This window comes from Monodon monoceros, unplaced genomic scaffold (genome assembly GCF_005190385.1).
Source record: "Monodon monoceros isolate NGI ecotype Baffin Bay Population unplaced genomic scaffold, NGI_Narwhal_1 Super_Scaffold_8, whole genome shotgun sequence".
Taxonomy (NCBI): Eukaryota; Metazoa; Chordata; class Mammalia; order Artiodactyla; family Monodontidae; genus Monodon; species Monodon monoceros.
This window is the reverse complement of record NW_021703785.1, coordinates 62,245,954-62,267,411: the sequence shown is the minus strand read 5'-3', so window position 1 is coordinate 62,267,411 and position 21,458 is coordinate 62,245,954. Positions and strand designations below refer to the sequence as shown.

The following is a 21,458-nucleotide window of genomic DNA, read 5'->3' as shown; positions in this document are numbered from 1 at the left end:
AAAAGGTCATTAAAAAAAACAACATTAAAATAAAAATTATTTTCTGACAAAATGCCATTAAAAATCATCAGTGGGCTTCTCTGGTGGCGCAGTGGTTGAGAATCTGCCTGCCAGTGCAGGGGACACGGGTTCGAGCCCTGGTCCAGGAAGATCCCACATGCCGCGGAGCAACTGGGCCCGTGAGCCGCAACTACTGAGCCTGCGCGTCTGGAGCCTGTGCTCTGCAACAAGAGAGGCCGCAATAGTGAGAGGCCCGCGCACCGCGATGAAGAGTGGCCCCCGCTTGCCGTAACTAGAGAAAGCCCTTGCACAGAAACGAAGACCCAACACAGCCAAAAAAAAAAAATGAATAAATTAATTTAAAAAAATCATCAGTCATCAACATTTATTAAGACGAACATTTCCTTTACTTACTGAAAGGAAAAACTGGGCAACATAAAACTCTAGAAATTATACCTGACTTTCATTTTTAAAGTCTGAGCTTGACTCTGAGAAGGAGGCTTGTTTGCTTAAACTGTGTATGATAATGTTTTACATGTTCTTAAAAAAAAATTGAATAATATTTGTGTTTTAAAGCCAAATTGTAGGGCTGAGTGAAAAGTCCTTGCTGAGTAACAATCTCTAGAGACCCTAAAAAATTGTGAAAAGCTCTAATATTTCAGTTACATTGTTTTTTGCATATAAAAATATCTGTTATAGGAGTCAACTGGCAGATATATTGAGTCACATTTGTTTTAATTGAAAAAGAGAGCTAAAAATTTCCTGTAAGTTATTGCAACAGTACAAGAATACAAGGTGCATTTATTTATTAACAAGAATACAAGGTGCATTTATTTATTAACAGCAACAACAACAAATTGTAAAACAAATTGTGAAAGCAAAAGCGGGCTACAAAACCAGGGTGTTTGATAGCCTTTGCCTTATTTAAACATGACATGTCAATAGGCCCCAGTTGATAAATGCTATAAAGTGTACGTTTGCATTGGCTCATTCACCTTTAAACATCCCCCACCCAGTGCACTATGGAAAATGTGTGTTATGGATGAGAAATGCTTCCTCTGTCAAGTATCACAATCTTGTGGTCACGTAATCTTCGTGGGTGACCATGTCTGTGAGGTTTGCATCATAGTCTACACTGCAGTCCTCTTCCTTTGCATGTTTCTCCTTTGGTATGATTGGAACCGTGTCCTCCACCACCACCTTCTCCGACTTGAATGAACACACTCTCTTGCCAACCTGTAAACCCAGGGAATCCGTATTTCTTTCTCTATGATCTACTAATATACACTGTTCGCTGAGACCTGGGATGTTCAAGTCACCCCGGGAAGCTAACCCTCGAGATTCCAGTTGGATGTTTGTCTCTAGTGGTGCTTCAGCTTGTTGACGAGCCACCTCTTCCGAAACGGAGAAGATTTGGTTTGCATTTTGCTCGGCAGCGTGTTGTTTTGATCGTCTATGAAATAGCCCGAAGTTTTTGATATCGGTCACAAAATTCACTTTTCTCTGCTTCTCCCTCGGTGGCTCCTGCACCACCAGGGCGGAGCCGTTGCTGATGGTGTGTCTTTCGGAGGCGATCGCTGCTGATCGTGGGTGAATCAGGGTGGTTAAGTCGAAGAGGCTAAAGTTCTTTTTCCTGTCCTTGCTACTACCTTCGTTATCACTCTTTTCATCCGAGTCTGCGGAGTTAGAAGAATCCTTCGTGCCCTGAGCAGATTGGACCGTAGAGAGCTTGCTTCCTCTTAGTAACCCCAGGACTTCAAAGCGGAAGCTAGAAATGTCTTGCTTCAGTTCCTAAGTGAAATGGAAAACGATGGAATTAGTCTGTGACGTAAACAAATAAACGTTGAGAATCATTATCTGCTCGTTTCATATATGGATCTGACACGTCTTCATTCATTTTTGAGAGCTAGGCGTCCACTCTGCTGTGGTTCTGATTAGAACTGTCAGTTCTCTCAGGGGCACTTGTATCTATTTGTTATCTCCTAATTTCCCTGTCGGAGTTCTGTAGTAATAGACTTCCTACGGTTGATGTAAAAAGAAACAGGAAGAGTTTTCTTTCCCACCACTCTGGTGGAGTATGTTGGGTTTCTTTGGAACTACAGTTTCAAATTCTTTCTCTGCAAAATATTAATCTGCTTTCAGGTCATCTTACATTCTCTCAGGGACATTTTGCTGTCCAAGGGGATACCTAAAACAAAATAATTAAAGTGGAGTCTACCCTTCCAAGAGCTGGCAGTTAGTTTCAATCGTTTATTACCTTGGAGTTGATTTTATCCCAACCTCTGGGGATAAAAAAATCAGCCACTAAATCCTGGGAATTGATTCAGAGCACACAGCACTTCCTAGATTCATCCCTTTATCTTTGGGGGCAGCTGAATTCTCAGTCCTAACCTGCTGGTTGCCTTGCGGTGGCTTCCTGCCACCAGTCCATCTCCCAAAGCATCAGGAATTGTTTAACTCCAAAATTCAGAGGTGTGGCAGCAAAGAACGTTTTGGATCCTAGCCAACTTTCAGTCTGTGCTTTAAGTTTTGCAATTTATCTCTCTTCTTACCTAACTGGCTGCTTATATTTATTCTCTGTTAAGCCTGCTGTTTTTCTTTGTCAAAGGTCTCCTGTAGGGTTTTTTATTTGATTGTTTTTGCCTATGAGATCTTATTGACTTTAGTCAGTCTTCCAAAATCTCTAGCAACTCATGCAGGCTAACAAAGGCATTTTATACACATGATTTGAGCAAATATACTTCGTGTATTCTACCTTTCTTCTGTGATAGAATTGAAAAAAACAAAAAAAACTCAGGGAGAAAAACTACTTTTATAAGCTACAGTTAAGCTCAGACCTTAAATTTTCTTTTACCAAAGCCGTGCCGAACACAAAGAAGGTTTTTGCTGTCGTTGTTTTCAGAACGTTGGTTACTAAGTGTTTCAGGTTTAAAAATCAGACCGACATTTCTAAAAGTAAAGCTCACTCAGTAGAGTGTGGCTGGGATCAGCAATCAGAATGCCACGAGGCACTAGGATTTTCTCTGCCTCCAAATAAGTCCCCTCGATCTTTCAGATTGTTTGTTTGAAAGCAATGTATTTTGAAAAGAAATTTTACCACTTTTTTTTTTAATATATAAATCAATAGGGCTTGAATTTAAAAATCAGAAGACAGACAGGCTTGCTCAGAACACGTGGTCCAGTTTCCAGCTCTGGTGTTAAACGTGCTGCACCTGGTTCCACGCTCTGTGGAATCTGCCTTTTGGCGACAAAGATGAAAGTGGTTACCTTAAAGTTTTCCTCAGTCAGACCTTCTTCAGTTTTGGCGTCTCTAATCATTGCAGCCACGTATCGCTTTACCAGGTTCCTCATAACTTCCTGAGGCATTTGAACACAAGAGAATTGATATTCAGTGCATGAATGTGATTTTTCTCTTGAGTCAGTTCCAAAGAGGAGATTGTGCTTTATTTTAATGTAAGTGTCAAGATATAAGAATAACTTACTTGATATTGGTGATGTCTTCTTAAATTATCAGCAGCTCGCCTCTGAAAAGGGAAGGGACATTTACTTTTTGGTTATAGTGATATTGTACCATTCTGTAAAATAATGCCTGGTTCTTTTAATCAAGAATATTATTTCCCTCATTTCTGCAAAGTGGGAATTTTACTGGACAACAGACAATAAATAGCTAAAGAGAATGCTTCATATGAATCAAAAGAATGAATGAACCAAAACAACAAAAGGCAAGGTTATAATTCCTATGGCATTTAACATAGAATAAGTTAATGATGATGGCAAGATTGTTCATTTAATATAAGTGATGAAGAATTAAGTAATCATACTTAGTATGTATCCCAAATCATTTTAAATGGTCCTAAGAGACGCAGATGGGACATATCAAATACAAAATAAATGTCAAATAAAAATAATGATTTGATGGGTAAAAATCTAGCATTATAACAATATGAAGATCTTCATCAATAGCAACATTAAGAATTTAACCATGATATAAAACATGTAATCAGAAACACTGTTAGTGAACTCCCCAACGCTTAATTTCAAGCAGGTGTACATTAAGAGGAGATTGCTGTTTTAATTAGATGGTTGAATTTAACAAAATAAAATAAAAGGTTCTGATCAAAGATAGGGTTCATTAGATTAAAAAAAAAAATAAATGTGACTCTGAGCCATCATTTTGAAGAGATCAGAACGGTTTGGGAGCAAGCTGGTGTTAGCAGACAGCAATGATTATGGAGCGTAAAATGGAGAAAGATGTTTAAGGACTAGAAAATGTCCGTTATAAATTGAGTTAAATAATAAATGGCAAATGATATATTTGCAGATTTCACTAGTATTCTAAAGATACTAGAAAAAAAGCTATCATAATCCCAATTTTATGCATGTCAAATAAATATCAGTATTGATTCTTAAGGAAGAAAACTAGCCAAAGTAATGTAAAATAAAAATACTTCTGTTACAAGGGAATGAATTCGGTAAATTGTGAGAAAGCAGAAGAGATAACATATCGGGCTTCCCTGGTGGCGCAGTGGTTGAGAGTCCGCCTGCCGATGCAGGGGACACGGGTTCTTGCCCCGGTCCGGGAGGATCCCACATGCCGCAGAGCGGCTGGGCCCGTGAGCCATGGGCGCTGAGCCTGCGCGTCCGGAGCCTGTGCTCCGCAACGGGAGAGGCCACAACAGTGAGAGGCCCGTGTACAGCAAAAAAAAAAAAAAAAAAAAAATAACATATCTTGGGTTTAATTAAGTCTTTTGATCTTGTTCTTTACTAAATAATCATAGGCTGTTAAAATGGAATTTTGAAAAGGGCTGTGCATACATCACTGTGAAATGATATTAGATAAAAAATCAAGCAATTCAAAAGAAACTCTTTTTTTCTCTTTAGGGCAATAGGGGAAATTGGCCTTTTCACTGGCCATGAGAATGGATTTGTGTTTCATGACTATTAGTGACTTTTAGAAACAGATGAGACCATGCTTAACTTTCTAAAGGCCACTTTTAATGATTGGAATACCATTCAATATTACATGAATCTTAAGAAACAAATTTTCAAATGATTATGGTATTAATTAAAAGACTGGGAAATTTGAAACTTCATACAAAACTAGAACATCTTGAAAGAAATAGAGCATGGGAATTTTGTGACTGGGCCACAAGATGGAGGTATGTGACTCCTGTTTAGACACAGATCAGCTGAAACCCGAGACAAAAGCACTTCTGGAAGGAAACAAGCCTTCCAGGTCTCCTCCACTTTTTTTTAAGTGAACACAAATACAAAAGCAATCTGTACGCTAACTTCTTTAGCACTCTCAGTGTAAGTATTGTACAGGAGATCGTATTCCATGGTTTAAGTAAATAGAAACTCTGAATTTAATATAGAATTTAGTCGACTCAATTTTTATTATCTTGGGGTTCTATAGCATTTTGCTTGTTTAATCTGTAAAAAGCCAATAAAAACTAAGCAGAGAGAAGTTTGAAATCATGAGTTAACTTTAAACTTCCTTAATGCAAAACTAAAACTAGGGATGACAAAATCAGAAAATTATGAATAATAAGTGAAAATTATCATGATGCATTTTAGTATTAAAATGAGCACAAACTGTTTTCCCTTCAGTAGAACCTTACTCATACATGAACTTTAAAATTGTAATGCAAATATAAAAAGATCAAAGATCACACTTTAAAAACTAATTCCAAGTTTATTTTTCTAGGAAAAAAAATTTTTTAAGCAAAATAGTCTGGCAGAAGGAAAGAACATAGAAAAAGTTTACTATGATAACAGTAAAAATTTATTCAATATCCATAGCCCAGGTTTAAGGCTAAGTTAATATAGTTAATTGTTTTTGACAACCAATTTGTTTCCACAACTAGATGGTCATACTACAAAACAGTTTTCAGTATTGCGAGATTATATCAGCCACCCGAACTTCGCTATCCTAGGAAGAAAATAAGAATGGTTGCAGTTAACCATCTTCTGAGTACTGAAAGCAAAAATGAATACAATGAATTCACCAATGCTTATTGACCATTACTATCAGGGCTAACTGTGGCTATTTTCTTACTTTCAGGGAGGTAATGTGGTGTGATGTTAAGAACACCTGGGATTGAAGGTGACTAAGCCTGAATGAGGAATTTATCTCTGAGACCCTCTCCCTTCCACATTTTTTATTTTGCAAGGTAAAGATAAACTCACTGAATGATTTTGAAGATTAAATGAGATAAGAGATTTAAGGCTTCTATTACTAACTAATGTTAGTTCCTGTCCTTTCTCCATTATTTTCCCTTTGTGATTAATATTATGATTTAACATACCTAAAAAATATGTTTTAAGAAAATATTCTTGAATCACAAAACCTGTGGATAGTTTAACACATATTGGGATTGCCTCTGGAAAAGTAAAAGAATGTACTTAGGGGTAATTATCTTTGAGTGATTTGCATGGCATTTCATGCTTGAGAAGAACATTTTCTTTAGCTAGAGAGTTGGATGCTTTAGCCTAGGCAATAGAGATTTGTAAATAAGAAATTCTTATTTAAGTGATAGGGTGAAGGGATGGTCCTGGTAAATATGGATAGATATAACACAAATTCTGTAGGCAGTTATTTTTGTTTTATTAAGACTTTATTATTTTTTAGAGCAATGCAAGATTCACTGTGAATTGTAGGGGATGGTACAGAAATTTCCCTTAAACCCCTGTCGCCACACACTCTTAGCTTCTCCCACTATCAACATCCCCAACCAGAGTGGTGCATTTGTTACAACTGATGAATCTACAATGACACATCACTATCACCCAAAGTCCATAGTTACATTATGTTCACTCTTTGTGTTGTACATTCTATGGGTTCTGAATGGAAAGGAGGGGACAGTAAGAGTCCCAGGGGGACAGGGATTGTTGAGGGGAAACAGAGCTGGAGGCCTGCTGCTGGGGTGGGAGCACGACTAAGATTTCTAGCCTGGCTGCTGAGATGTTGGTGCTATTAGAAAAATAATAAAGAACTCAATTTGGGACATGCTGACAAAGGACATTAAGGTGGAGATGCCACTGTCTATTTTATATTTGGGGGGAAGGTTAGGACTAAAGAAAAAGATTTGAGGATTATATGCATAGGTACAAGAGTGGGTACAATCACAAATCCACATTTCTTGGCATTGCTAAAGGGAAACCATCATGAACAATAAAATCTTCGATAAATTGTGAATATATCTATTAGGAATGCATAAAATATTCCTTTCATTTTAAATTAGCTTTCTTAGGCTAATACTAAAATTAATTTAATTATCTAATTTCTCAGAATCTACCAAAGGTCAAGGAACACAAGATCGGGTTTCAAATTTCAATACATGATGACTGACGTGTAGGCATTAAGAACAGACATGTTACTTATTAGAACTGAAGAGCTGGTCCAGTCTCATTGCCTCATTTATAAGCAAGGAAACCAAGGTCCACACAGTTGAGTGAGTAATGAAAATACTACAGTGTTCTAAAGGCAGTGCCAGTCCTAGAATCCCAGGCTAGAATTTACTCTTAACTCCTTGCTTTTTTGATCAAGTAGACACTAAGAGACGTATAAGAACATCTGTTCTGCATCCCATGACTTTGCCTCTTTCTCCCAACACATCTTAGTTTGTGGGTCAGCATCCTTTCCAGACTGGATCCTCATTTATTTGAATAAAAATTAACCACAAAATGCATGGCATGTGTTGTACTAGTTTCCTAGGGCTACCATGCAAAGTACCACAAAGTGGGTGGCTTAAAACAACAGAAATTTATTATCTCACACTTCTGGAGGCAGAAGTCTCAAATCAAGATGTTGGCAATTCCATGTTCCCTCCAAGACTCACAGTAGAATCCTGCCTTTCCTCTTCCTAGCTTCTAGTATCTGTTAATCTCTGGTGCTCCTTGGCTTATGCCTGCACAATTCCAATATCTACTCCATCACCACATGACGTGCTTCCTGTGTTGCCAGGTCTTCAAATGTTCATGTCCTTATGAGGTCTCTCCTCCAATAGGAGCTCATCTTAACACATCACATCTGCAAAGACCCTGTTTCCAAATAAGGTCATATTCTGAGGTGCTGGGGATTTTGAGTTCAAAGTATCTTTATGGGGGAGAAACAATTCAATCCATAATATATGCACTCTTTGCCATAAACATAATGATCATTTTTGGCAACCGGTGACATCGTTAAATATTTATAATAGAGCTGCCACCAACAATACCTCGTACGTTTGCAACCTCTTTGTTGGGTAAAGATCAGCTGCACTTCGAAAGGATTTACTCTCATAAGGGAAAGCATTACATCTTATAACTCTCACTGGAAGTGACTAAGAACAGAATGGACCAATGTGTGTTTATAAAAGTAATATAATGAAGGACAGTTCATTAAAAAATACCTAAGTGGGTAAGAGGTATTTAATTTTTTCAAGCCATTCACATGTTAAACTTCGATTGACAAGTGATCTGCAATGACTAGGGGTTCTCTGTTTTTACTAAAAAGTAATGAACGAGGTAGAATTATAGCATGATAGACCTGGGTTAGGAATAAAGAATTTTCTGTGGATGAGTTCATGTTTACAGCGTTACTGAGAAATTTGTAGAATTGCATTTGGCAGCTTTTTCTAAAATAACTTGGGTTGATTTTCTGTTATGTTTAAGAAAAATGAGCCACGTGACTGATCAGGGACCTTCCTTCCCTAACTTGATGTCTAGGAAAAATATTTTGGAGGAAGACGTGCACTTTAAGATGGCAGTTTTCTCCACGAATTATATCGGAAGTCTGGCTCGGTTCTTTGGCAGGGTGGCTTTGAACACAGGTGCCCTGGGCACACCTGCCCACCACATTAGCAGATCTCTCTCTTTGCAGGTTCCTCCTGCTTTGTTAGGACAAGACAATGGCAGTATTTGGATCACAGAACTAATGATAAAGGAAACGACCAACTAGTGAGAAGCCTTGCTGCCCAGAGGTAACCTCTCATTTCAATAGAAGTGTCAGGTTGCTTTAGAGCAGGAAGGGTTTTGCAGCTATGAAAGAAAGGGCTCTGGGGAATCCATGGTGACATTTTGTCACTCTTTATTTCTCATTTTCCCGGGTCCAGTATGTGGAATGTCAGGCTTACTCCATGTAGCTCGTTCCCTGCAGTCAATTGTCAGTGGCGTTTTCTCTCATTTCCACTCTGGTTTTGGTCTATCACTGATTTTAAGCCCATGAATTATGTCTTTTATTCTCTGCTTTGCTCAGTGAATCCCTGAAAGGGGGCAGCTTGCTGTGCTCTTCTTTTAAAAAAAAACAAGTAAAAAGGCAAGGGGCCATTTCAGGATGTGATCCCTCTGTAAAGATTGTAGTTTGGCTCATTTATAGATGAATCTATACATATTGTTCTCTATAAACATACTTTCTAAGCATATAAAAATAAATGATATAAGAAGCTGAAGGTTGCCTTGTCAAAGCAAGTATTCAGGATCTCACTCTGGAAATAGCAAGAAGAAATTTGTTCCTCTAGATTCCCACTTAGGAAAGAAAATTTAATTGAAAGTTCCCATCAGCCAATCTTACAGCAGTAAATTAGGGATTTAGAGGTACCCATGGATGGACACAGTCATATCTGTAAGATTTGTTGGTAGGCCTATGGAAAGTCATGAAGATCAAGGGATGACACATTTTGATAATGATAAAACATGAAGTCTGAAAGGCAAGTACTCTTAGCATGTTTTCTTTAGTAATGATAGGTGACGTTAGTCCATTCACTGCTCCTAATTCTCTTGCAGTGACTTAACTGAATGTATTTCTGTGGCAACTGGTCAGGCATGAGTATCCCATCTGTGACCCCAGGGTTGAGTGATGCTAAGGGGCCCTAACAGAGATGGTGTTTCATGTTCCCCTCACTGTGTGCTCCAGAGAAAACGAGAAAGTGGAAAACATAAAACTAGAGGTTAAAACCATTCTTTTATGATTTTGTTAAAAGACCTGGTAGTTTTTTGGTTCAGTATATTGCCCATTAACTTTAGCATTCTATTTGGAAACCTGGTCTATGGCATTAAAAATGATTCATATTAATTAAACACTGGCAGGATCTTATTGCATTAACATCTTTTTACTTTAAATTATCTAGACCTCTTGGACAACAAGTACAAACATTGGCTTTTAGTTTAAAAAGCTGAGCTAGATACCAATGCTTTTTTTTAACAGGAATTTCTAATTAAAGTTACAGGCTGGAAGTGCTTGTTAAAATGGAAATTCCTGATGATTGTAAGACACACTAAAGTTTGAGAACCACTGTTTTAATACTGAGAAGAGTATTTGCTGATAAAATGTGTTTAAATTCCACAAGTAATATAAAAAACCAGAAGCCTATAAAATGTTGCTTATTTTATGATTGTACTTTCAATATGCTGCCTCTTTGGTGGGATTTTCATGATTTCGCAGAAACAAGGCATCTCTCCATCATGGGCTTGCTCCCGCAATAAAAGTGTTGTTCAATAAAGCATTTCTGCTTCATTTCTGCCTTCTCCCATAAAGCATTCCAAAGGAAAACTTAATTCACCTGGGATTCCCAGTCACCCATAAAAGGAAGTCCAAAGTTTAAAAAAAAAAAAAAAGCTAATGAGTTTTCAGAGCTAGTTGTATCAGTTATTATCCATAAATCGCAAGATAAGATCACCAATGTTGGGCTCCCAGACTGTGGCCAATCAGTAACCCTGAGAGCACTGGCTTCAGCTTTGCAGGGAGGGATCAACAGGGTAACATTCAGGCAGGTGCTGGTGACAAGAGTATGTGAAGCACAAGTGGGAAGGTTTAGAGAAAATGCCTCCAAGGAGGTATAAACTCTACCTTCAGGTCAGCTTTAATTTTCTTCTTCACAAATGTGAAGCAAGTTGGAATGAGAGCAGAAGGTAGGCCAGCCTGTTAGACAAGGGCTTTGGGATACAGGAATCTAAGAGGCAGTGGAAAACAGTGGTGGAATCTGCAAAAGCTGTTGAGAAAAATCAAAAGGTGGACACACAACATGGAGGGTATCGTTGCAAGGTCATCAGAGTTTTCAGGGAAACGAGAGGGCAATGAAACGCACATGGGATGGGGAAACAAAAGACCCGAGTTTTTCCCCAGCTCTGTCACCTAAAACACTGCACAAGGTCTTTTTTAAAGGAAATAGTTGAGCTAAATGATTTCTAAGGTCCCTTTGAAGTGTCATGGCGTCTTCTAAGCCGTGCCTTCGTTATACAAAGTGACTGCCAGTGGTACTTCAAAGTCACCTTTCAGTTAATGGATGTGTGTCTATCTCCTTGTCTTCATCTGTCTACACGATGAACTATCAGGTCGATTCACCAAATTGAAATGCATTCACAGCACTCACTTTTGGAATTATTTTCTCATTTGACTCCTCCATTAATATTGCAAACTTCTTCTTAATATACTTTTTATTTATCTTACATTTTTCTTTGCAAATAATACATATTATTTATTTCCATCTAAAACCTAAATGTATAAAACTCAAGTAAGGGTATGCATACCACAATATGTCCTTCTCATTCTGGAAATGCAGTCTAGGTAAAAGGTAAATGTACAGCACTGAGTTTGATTAGGTTGGTGCTTTACCCAAGCCTCCACTTGGCAGAGAAGAGGCAGGATTGAGAGTAGGAAGAGAATGGAGAAGAGAGAGGTGACTCACGATATTGATTTAGTTTGTCATAAATTCCCAAAGCATAAAAATATCCATTACCAAAGGTTAGTAAAATTCATATGGCTAGGGAAGAAGGAGTGATTTGAGGTCACAATTAATTGTGAATTACCTTTCTGTGCACCAGCTTGGATCAAAATATTCAAATTTAGAGACAGAGACATTAAAAAGAAACTTGTTTTTCTGACCAGGAATGTATAGAAAAGAAAGCTCTTTAAGTTATACCATTTACCCTTTGAATTACTGTCTTCATAGGAAAGCCCAAGTCAATGTTAAGCTCCTCTTTGCATGTAAGAAATGATGGTAATATACTCCTAAAAATATGTCAACAGTGGGAGGATTCTGGGGGACGGGAGAGAGAGTTGGAAGTCAAATTCTTAGAGTGGTCCTCCATTATTTTAGTGGCAGCACAGATGGCGCTCTTAAAATATTAGAGCAGGGCCCTATATTTTTTTTACAAGTTCCATGGCATCTTAAAACCCAAGATTCCTTCTGCTATTGCCTAAAATTAAAATATTAAAGACAAATTTCTTTTGCGTGTGGCTTTTATCTGGGTGCCCAGAAACTCTTTTTCAATTGAAATACTCCTATGAGAGAAAGCATAATAAGATAGTACTAATAATTAATATCTCTTCAAGGATTGATAAAATAAATTTCTTAAGAATTTAAGAATAAGATGAGAGAAAGGACAAATATATTGTGATATGGAAGGGAGTAAGCCAGAGTTCGGCATCTCTGCAATCTTTTCCCATTTATCTCAAGGAAAACATGAATTAATTCTCACCATTCTCACCATTCTCATGGCCTCTTGCCTATAACTATACGGTAATGTTAAATATGTCATGTAACATGTATTATAGTAAGATGTTGTCATATCTGTGTCCCCCACGTTAAAAACAATACCCTCAAGGATGGAAACCATGCCTTCGTATATCTCCTCCCACCTCTAATTCCTAGCTTAGCTCCTGGCATGTGGAAAATGTACAGTAATTGCTTATTAAACCCAAATCATTATATTTATTTTATGAACATATTTTTTAAATAAATTGAACTTATTTTTTAAGAGGAAAATAAGACACTTGGAGTACAATAATTTTGCTGTAAGGTCAGTGATAAACTCTATAAATTAGTATGAGGATTGCAAGGTAAGGCTTCACCATAATCTGACTTCCATTTCTAAGATCAGATAGACACCCAATTTCCAAGTTCATGGAGTGACGGTTTCTAGGAAAGAATATAACTGCCTCTCCTAACCACACTCTGTTTGCTATCCTCCCTTGCCAGTCAATTTCTCTTTAGAATTAGAATTGTTACAGAGGTGACGGGACAATCAATGCCACTTTCAGGAGAGAAAGCCCCATCTGATGTTGATAACAGTGCCTGGTGGGCAATGAAATTAATGAAAAAGAAGAATCACTAAGGGCATAACTAACAGTCATAAACTAAGTTAAATAAAATTAAAAATGAATTAATTTTTAATTAAATAACTGATATTACTTGATTCTAATATAAAGGCATATTAGAATACTTCCAAAGCAATTTCTCTGAGAAGGTCCAAGTGACTAATGAATGTTAGGGTATTAATTTCTAAAACATGAGAACTTTGAAAATTAGGAAATTGAGTGAGAAAGAAATGAAGAATGACAGGTCAGTGGTTTGGCTGGAACAAAGCCTTAAATCCATGCCTTTTCTGTTGGAGTTGCTTGAACTCTTGCTTTCCAATATGAAAGAAATGTCCCAGGGAAGTATAATCTTCCAGTATAACAGGGGCATGGCTCTGAACAGTCCTAATAGTTTTTACAAACACAACTTCTTGGCATTTAGTATAACTGGGAGTTAGAAGCAAAATGTTGAACAATTGAACATATTCTGAAATCACTGCGCTTGAACATGGCACAGCATTTTCAAGTTAGAATATTTGTTCAATCACTGAATTGAGAAATTTTTATCAAGCATTCTCCGCTCTGTGCGGGGGCCTAGGTTAGGCGCTAAGAATGTGAGGTATCTGAAGCAGATCCTTTCGCTTACAATCCAGAGACAGAAACAGACAATGAGTCAGTCATGCCACAGGTAACCTGAGGTTATAATTCTGAATAGAGCTAGAAATTAAGGTTCTAAGAGAGAATGTACTAGTTCTCCAAGCCTTGACTAGTGGGTTTTGAGAGGCCTATGTACAGTGTGGTTCCTATTAAAATAACAGTGACCGCCCTCAGTGGAGGAAATGGGTTTGTGAAACCATAGTTAACCATGGCTAAGCAGGCGGTTTCTTAGACACAGTAGCTGTGCAATAAATGTGCACCGAATGCACCCAGTGAGAACAAAAAGAATAAAATGCAAATGTATTCAATAAGGAATACAAGCATACTCAAGCACACATTTAAAAAAAACCCAAACAAACAGTAATACCAACATGCTGTGTCCTTACCCCTATTGTTCCAAAACTTTCTGGCTTTCTTCTCATCTTTTTCTTGCACAGGTGTGTCCATATCCATTTGATCAGGTACCAGAGAGACTTGGGGCTTGGGATGACATTGAAGGGAGTAGGCAGGGTACCTCCTTCTTCAAAATAACTCATCCAAAGCTTTGTCCGAGCAAATTTCCATTCTATATCTGCATGGTCCTGAACAGGAAAACACGACAAGTGCTGACAGGTTTCTTAATTAATAAGGTGAGATAAACCTCACAGAGAGCCTGTAACCTGACTCTGAGTGGCTCTTGGAACGTTAATTAAATTGCCTGTAAAAGCAACACTGACTCCCAGAGATGGTCACCTAAATTCAGACAGTGGCTTAGCATGGAAAGGAGTCACAACTCTCTTGTCAGTTTTCATCCTTCCCACTTGCAGGAAACAGACATTTACAATGAATCCATGTTAAAGAGACTGCAGAGATTGGTTATGACTTGAAGATGACTCTTCATTTACTGCACTGTAGGCTTACATTAGCTCAGTTTCATTAGATTCTGGCCACAAGCAGGGCTTTAGGTCTTACCAAAGGCCTTGAAACCCTGCCTAGGTAGGTGCCCATGGCTCATACTTCTGGCATTTCCAGTAAAAGTCTTACTTGATATGTTTCCATTTGAATAAACCTTGTGCACCTTTAGGCAACAGGCATAAACTCAGAGAGAAGTTCCTCTAAGAAATGTACAGTAGGGTATCTGACACAGCACTGAACCCTCACGTAACCTTGGCCAAATGGTACCAGGTGAGAGTATGGCTAGGGGTTGCCCACAAGCCTGAGGCATCCCCCTAATTATTTATTAATAATTCTGTGTTGTTTTAATCTCCTGGAAAAACTAAGGAACATTTGTGGCAATTAGATATGGGGCAGCCAGTCTCTTCTTAAATTAGCCACAAATCTTATTTAAGCAGAAAATCTGGGAAGTAGGAGGTGGTAGAAACTAGGCGTACATACAAATTCAAAATAGTTCATTTTAACCCATTAATATTATAAAAAAACTCGAGTTTTAGAGTAGGAGAAATCAGAGTATACTTCATTCTAATCTTCCTAAATTGCTGTGTGCTGATGAATGCATATGTTGTTTATACATTCTACTCTGAATAATACGGATTTTAGTCTAGACGCTGGACAGCTCGTGCTTTCAACAGAAGTCACTGTATCTAGAAAATGCATGGTCTTCATTTTTGCTTAGCAAACGATCGATAGATGGACGTACAGAAGCTACAGGTTCCCCTTGTGTCTCCTCTCCCATTTCTGCTTCCTTCCCTATCTTTCTTCCTAAACAAGCTTATAGATTCTGCATTAATGAAGGAAAGCAGATGTTGTTTGCTGCCGCCACAGAGAATGGGACTGAGTAGAACTGGCTTCAGGTAATAAAAAGGCAGCCCCGCAGGTGAAGTGTTGGCCTGTGAGTAGCTTCTGCTCTTTCTCATTCTCAGGGAGTCACAAGTTGAGGATTATCCTGACCTCAGTATGTTCTCTTACTGCTGTCACAAAGCAGACTCTTCCTTTGGGATTCTGAAAGGGTCTATAACAACATCTACAGTGGTTAGAAAAAATGAAGGTGAAAAGTTCCCGGCTGGGGCTTCCCTGGTGGCGCAGTGGTTGAGAGTCCGCCTGCCGATGCGGCGGACACGGGTTCGTGCCCTGGTCCAGGAAGATCCCACATGCCGCGGAGCGGCTGGGCCCGTGAGCCATGGCCGCTGAGCCTGCGCGTCCGGAGCCTGTGCTCCGCAACGGGAGAGGCCACAGCAGTGAGAGGCCCGCGTACTGCAAAAAAAAAAAAGTTCCAGGCTGGTGATAACTATAATCACCTCTGCTACCCATCTTCTAACTCTTAGTTAATGTTTAAAACTTAGCTTAGGTATTTCCTCTCTTAGGAGCCAGCCCTGACTCTCATCTATCTCAGCTGTCTCCTCTCCCCAGCCCATGTTACAGTCCTCTTTTCTGTGCTTTTATCACATTCTCCAATTCCTTTTCTCAATATTGAAATTATTTATTGAATTTTTGTCCATCCTATATTATTTTTTCTCGAGGGCAGGGACTTCATTATACTGGGTATCCCTAAAATCAAGCGTATGTCTGGCATATACTAGGTGCACAATAAATATTTGATCTATGAACAAAAGAGTGAGTGAGAAGGAGGCTTTGAACATGGTCTGCATGATCGCTTTTGCCTTTCAACTGTTACATTTTCTTCTTCTTTCATGCTTTATCCTAGAGCTCTGAATTAAGGGTAGCAGGACAAAAAGAGAGAGACCTCAGGGTAAATTTTGCTATTGTGGCACAGGTGAAAATCAAATACTTGGCATGTTCATGCTCCAAGGAGGCATCACATGCAGGATGTTGGGGGTACACCTGTCTCTCAAGTAGCTTTAGAGTTTGGGCTAAACAAGAATAGAAATTTGAAGATCGTTCTCATTTCTACAAGTCACCTAGAAAGACACACCCCACACAGGAGCAAAAAGAAAATATTACACGGTTCCTGAATAACGTTCTCTTCTTGATGAAATTGATACATTTAATGTTTTATAGGATCCAAATTGTATATACAATTTCTCTGTGTATAGCTTGATAATTAGAGGCTTTCTAATATTTTTGGAAGGGTGGTCTGGAAAATAGAATCCACATTTAGCAAATGTGTTGACTACAGGAACACAGAACTTCTGAAACAAATATACATATATATTTCTGGACTATCTAAAAAGCTTAAGATTTGTGAGATGCTTAAGTGAAGTTCCACAAATTCAGATATCCACCCGCAACTCCTAGGACCTAAGTATATTTAGTGGGAATACTCTAGTCTTGGAATCAGTAAATAAAAATCGTTTCTTCTTATATTTCATGCAGCTTTTCATCTGTGACAGGTGTCTTGCTTCCATAAAGACAGTATAATTAAAATTAGGAGTGCCGCTTCTCAAAATAACAATAATAACACCCCAGAGGATTAGCAATAGATCCAAAGATGCAATATAATTGCAGTTATTTATGGAGTAAATGGGCAGCCTGTAATTATTCTTATAAAAAGCTACTTGTCTAAAGTATACATAAGAAAGACTTAAGAAATATATTTCATTCCAGTATGGGTTTGCTTTGTCACTATTGCTAATGGCCATAGACACAGATCACTAGTAAGCAAGTTGTAGGGGGTAAAGGACTTCGCCATTCTTGTTCATTGCCATATTTCTAGTTCTTAGGACAGTACCTGGCAACAGAGTAAGCACTTAATAAGAATTTATTGAATGAATGAATAAATAAGCTAAGTTGTTTGGATTCTAGAGTTTCAAATAAACACATATGGTACTGTATATTCTGCTACAGCATTCAGGGTTACTCCTCTCTGACTTTTGTGTGGGCTTTAAGAAACTGAAAATCCTGTGCTTTTTCACTGTGACTCCTCTCTGGGCTAGCTCTTGTATCTTGCCAAGCTAGCATGAGTTTGCTTATATCAAGATTGTAGATTAGATGGTCAGAGACAATGTAAAACCCAAAGGGCACTTCCTAGAGATGAGCTGCCTGTTCATAATCCATACCTCACCTGCTGTCTGACACAGCCAATGACCGCCTGGTGGGATAGATTTAGTATAATCATCTGTAATATGAAAAGACTAAAATAGTATGTAGCCAAGTAGGGTAACAGTGCTGAGAAATACCAAATTAGCCACTTACATTATAATTCCGATTCGTCTTATCAACAGCAATTATAGATTGTATTTCCTATGGTAACAGGATGGAGTATAGCTAGGAACGACACATTCTAGGGGGGAAGTTATTCAACTTACAGCAATAAGTTGGTAAGAATTATTCATCATAGCTATTAACATGTTAAGTAGGACAACCAGAGAGATGATGTTGTATGTCCCAAACATGGTGGCACCAACAAACTCGGTGAATTCATGCTGTGCTTTGACATTGGTCACATATAAGTTGATGAGCCCAAATATTGACCAAAACAGGGACTGGAGTGTCTCAAATAACCTAGAATAAAGATAAAATGACATTAATGGCTACATTAATAGAACCATTATACAATAAGATAGAATGATAGAACATGATTACTATGAGGTTATAGTTGATTAATTTAAAAATAAACTTAATTAAAAAAAATTAAAGAAAATTGTTTCCTTATACTAGCACAAATGTGTACTTAATTTTCTCAAGAGCTTTGAAAACTATTTAGTTTCCTGGCCAGCGATGACAAATCGGACCCACAGCATGTTTTTGTATAGTCATTAAGTTAAGAATGGGTTTTACTTTTTCAAAGGGTCGGAAAATAAAAAAGAAGAGTGATATTTTGTGACATGTGAAAATTATATAAATTCATATTTCAACGCACATAAAGTTTTATTGAAATACAACCATGCCAGTTCACTTATACACTGTCTATGGTTTCTTTTGTGTTACAATGGCAGCAGTGAGTAGTTGCAACACAGAACATACGGCCCACAAAGCCTAAAACATTTACTACCTGTCCTTTTCATAACAAGTTTGCAAACCTGTGTCCCAGGGCACCGAGTGACAGTTAATAAAGAATAAATCTGCAGGCTTAGTCTTTAAAAAATGTAAGTTCTTTTACCTGATTTTCCTTTTTGATTATAGAAGGATTAAAAATAATGTTATCATTATGGATTTCCACATTTACAATTAAAATTGCAGAGTGAATCCTGTATGATAACAAAATGTCTCAGAATGCTCAGATAATAAGATTTGCTATTTTTTATATATCAGGGAACATTTTCTTCATTACTTAACTTACTCCAAAAATGGAATAAGATGAAGAGTGTCTGAACCCAAATGAAGAATTGTTTCAGTAGGACCATTATAACACCTTAATGTAATAAAAAGACAATGGAACTCTTATATTCTTTGAGAAATGGTTTAAAAAATACTGTATTTAAATTATGTTGTGAAAACAAAAGCAAAAAGTATCTTATACGTGGCATGACGACTAAGGAGGTGGGATTTCAGTGGTCAAGTGCCCCAAGGAGAGCAAATTCATATGAGGCCAGTGGACAGTGGTATGACCTGATGTGAAAAGATGAGCTTAAACTATCAGATTTCCTCTCTGTGAACGTTTACCTTAGAAATATCAAGAGAATGAGGTAGTTGTTAAAAAGTACTGAAATGACAGGAGTTATGATGTAGAATTAGGATCACTGGAATTATGAGAAGCCAAAGGTTTGAGACAGCACAAGCTAAGAAACGGAGAATTGAGAATAAATAAGCCAGATAATAAGTAAACCTTGAAGAGAATACACATGGAGTAGCTAAGTCATGTTAATATCGGTTCTCAGAGGAAAAAAAGTCCCATGGTCCAGCTCTACATCAACTGCTGCTCTTCTCGAAGCCAGGTCTTGCTCTAGGCTCTGTCCTTGCTAAGATCAACCCTTGCTCAGAGAATCGAAGGGCTGGATTCTTGTACCAAACTCCTGTTACTTGAAACAATCCATGAATTTCTGATCAGTATGACAAGGAGAATCTAACTAAGGATGCCTTAATTGGTGTTCAGGATTTCTTTTCTTAAATTAATTGGGTTTTTTTTTTAAGTAAGCCATTTCATATTTTTAATTGTATAATAAAATTTTAATTATAGAATATGAAATGTAATGGTTTCTTTACTGAATTATTTTGCTAGCGCTGTTCAACTCTCAATGCGGCAAATTATCATAAAGGTTTCAATGTGATCAACCTCAATCAGACCTTGACTTGCCGGCAGGGATGTACTTTGTGAAGAGTTCACCGTATATTCTTAAAGGACAACCAGATGTCAGATTCTAACAATATCAGGGAAAGTTTAATATAATTCATTGGCCTCAGACAAAGGTCACTAGAAGGTATTCTTTGAAAACTTTCTCAGAAAAAAAGTAAATTTGACCCAAGGCCATGAGTTCTTTATTGTCAGTAGCTTTAGGGAGAATTTCTAAGATTAATGACAGTGTCATTGGATTCAATGTGAAATGATTTTGTTCTTCCTTTCTAAATAGTGTATATTCTCACTGTGAATATACAAATATAATTCAACAGGTTTTTCCCTGACATCAATAGCAGTTCAGAGAGAGAGTAGAAGTTACATGAGTGATATAATAAATTATATAAAATGTTGCCACATAAATCCCATAACAGTTACTTTTCTAAATGTTCAAATTAAAAAGTGATGTAGAGTAAATGGATTGTTATGGTTGAATAATTCTGATTTTCTTCTACCTAAATAAGAAATACTTATCATTAGGATATTAGCAGACCCTTTGGCAAAACATTTATTTGCATATTTAATTAAAATTTGAAAATAAGAAAATTCAAAACAAGATGACATTTTATGATTAACTCTGAATTTCATTCTTATTTTTATTTTCTTTTCATTTTTTCAGTTGAATGAATCAGAAGTAAGATTTTCAGAATAGTTCCACTTAACCAAAATATATTTACTTTTAGATGAATCAAGACCCTGTTATCAGGACACTGGTGTTTCTTAGCTAATTATTCTTTTATTACATGGCTTAAAAAATCAATATGTTAATATTTCAAAGCCATTGTTTCTAAAACTGTTTTCATAATTATCGATAACAACATTGCCCATAGATTGAAGGGCCGTTAGCATTAGCTGCATCACATTTTAGATTAACGTTATGTGGCAACTATTTTCCTAATTCTATGGAAAGATAAGGACAGAGAGCTTTCCAGGATAATGGCACCCTTAATTAAATCACACTTTGCATAGAATCTTGGTTAGAGACTAAGACCTGGCAACTTCTACAGCGTTGTCATCCTAAAGATGTCTCTTGTTTCTTGAGGCTATTTTTCAATTTCTACTTTTAAAAATGAGCTTATTCCCCAGTTAAATACTTACAACTACAGAAAGAGAACAGGTGAAAAGGTCATGTATTTCACAATTGTGTTTTCCTCTATCCTTTGAGATGAAATCGATGAGGAAACATAAGTTAATACAAGAGATCTGACTGTTTTATTCTGAGTTTATAAGGAATTAAGAATATTAAAACAAAGTATGACTTCAGCTGGCCAGTTTCAATTATCAGAAATACAGCTCCAATCAAGATAAAAGGCATTTTCTTAATGAGAAAATATCTATCACAAGGTCCATGCCTCTGTATTCATAAGAGAGCCCCTTACCCAGAGACTATTGGTTTAAAATTCTATGCAGAATAATTTCAGTGATTAAATATTTGGTTTCTTTTAGTAACATGTAGTTCTTCCCATGTCAAAGAGAAAACAACCTGGAAGCATTAAAGGGGCAGGAAGAAGTGTCCACTTGCTGGTGGGAAAATGCACAGAGAGACATAGAAGACAGATCACAGTCTGTTCCCAC

At 37.4% G+C, this 21,458-nt stretch overlaps 1 protein-coding gene across 6 annotated transcripts in view; it reads right to left on the bottom strand.

Annotated features, from left to right (window-relative positions):
* Positions 1-803: 803 nt before the first annotated feature.
* TRPC4 (transient receptor potential cation channel subfamily C member 4) overlaps positions 804-21,458 on the bottom strand; it is a 157,536-nt gene continuing 136,881 nt past the window's right edge. Inside the window, exons 6-11 of one of the 6 annotated variants that reach the window (XM_029209974.1) lie at positions 17,917-18,112; positions 14,101-14,295; positions 3,483-3,524; positions 3,268-3,357; positions 1,647-1,791; positions 804-1,394 (exon numbers count right to left, since the gene is read on the bottom strand). In XM_029209974.1, coding sequence (XP_029065807.1) covers positions 1,069-1,394; positions 1,647-1,791; positions 3,268-3,357; positions 3,483-3,524; positions 14,101-14,295; positions 17,917-18,112 — 994 coding nt within the window. In that variant the 3' untranslated portion in view covers positions 804-1,068. Of the gene's footprint in view, positions 1,792-3,267; positions 3,358-3,482; positions 3,525-14,085; positions 14,296-17,916; positions 18,113-21,458 lie in introns of all 6 variants that reach the window. The other 5 variants (XM_029209972.1, XM_029209975.1, XM_029209977.1 and 2 more) reach the window with 5 other exon arrangements.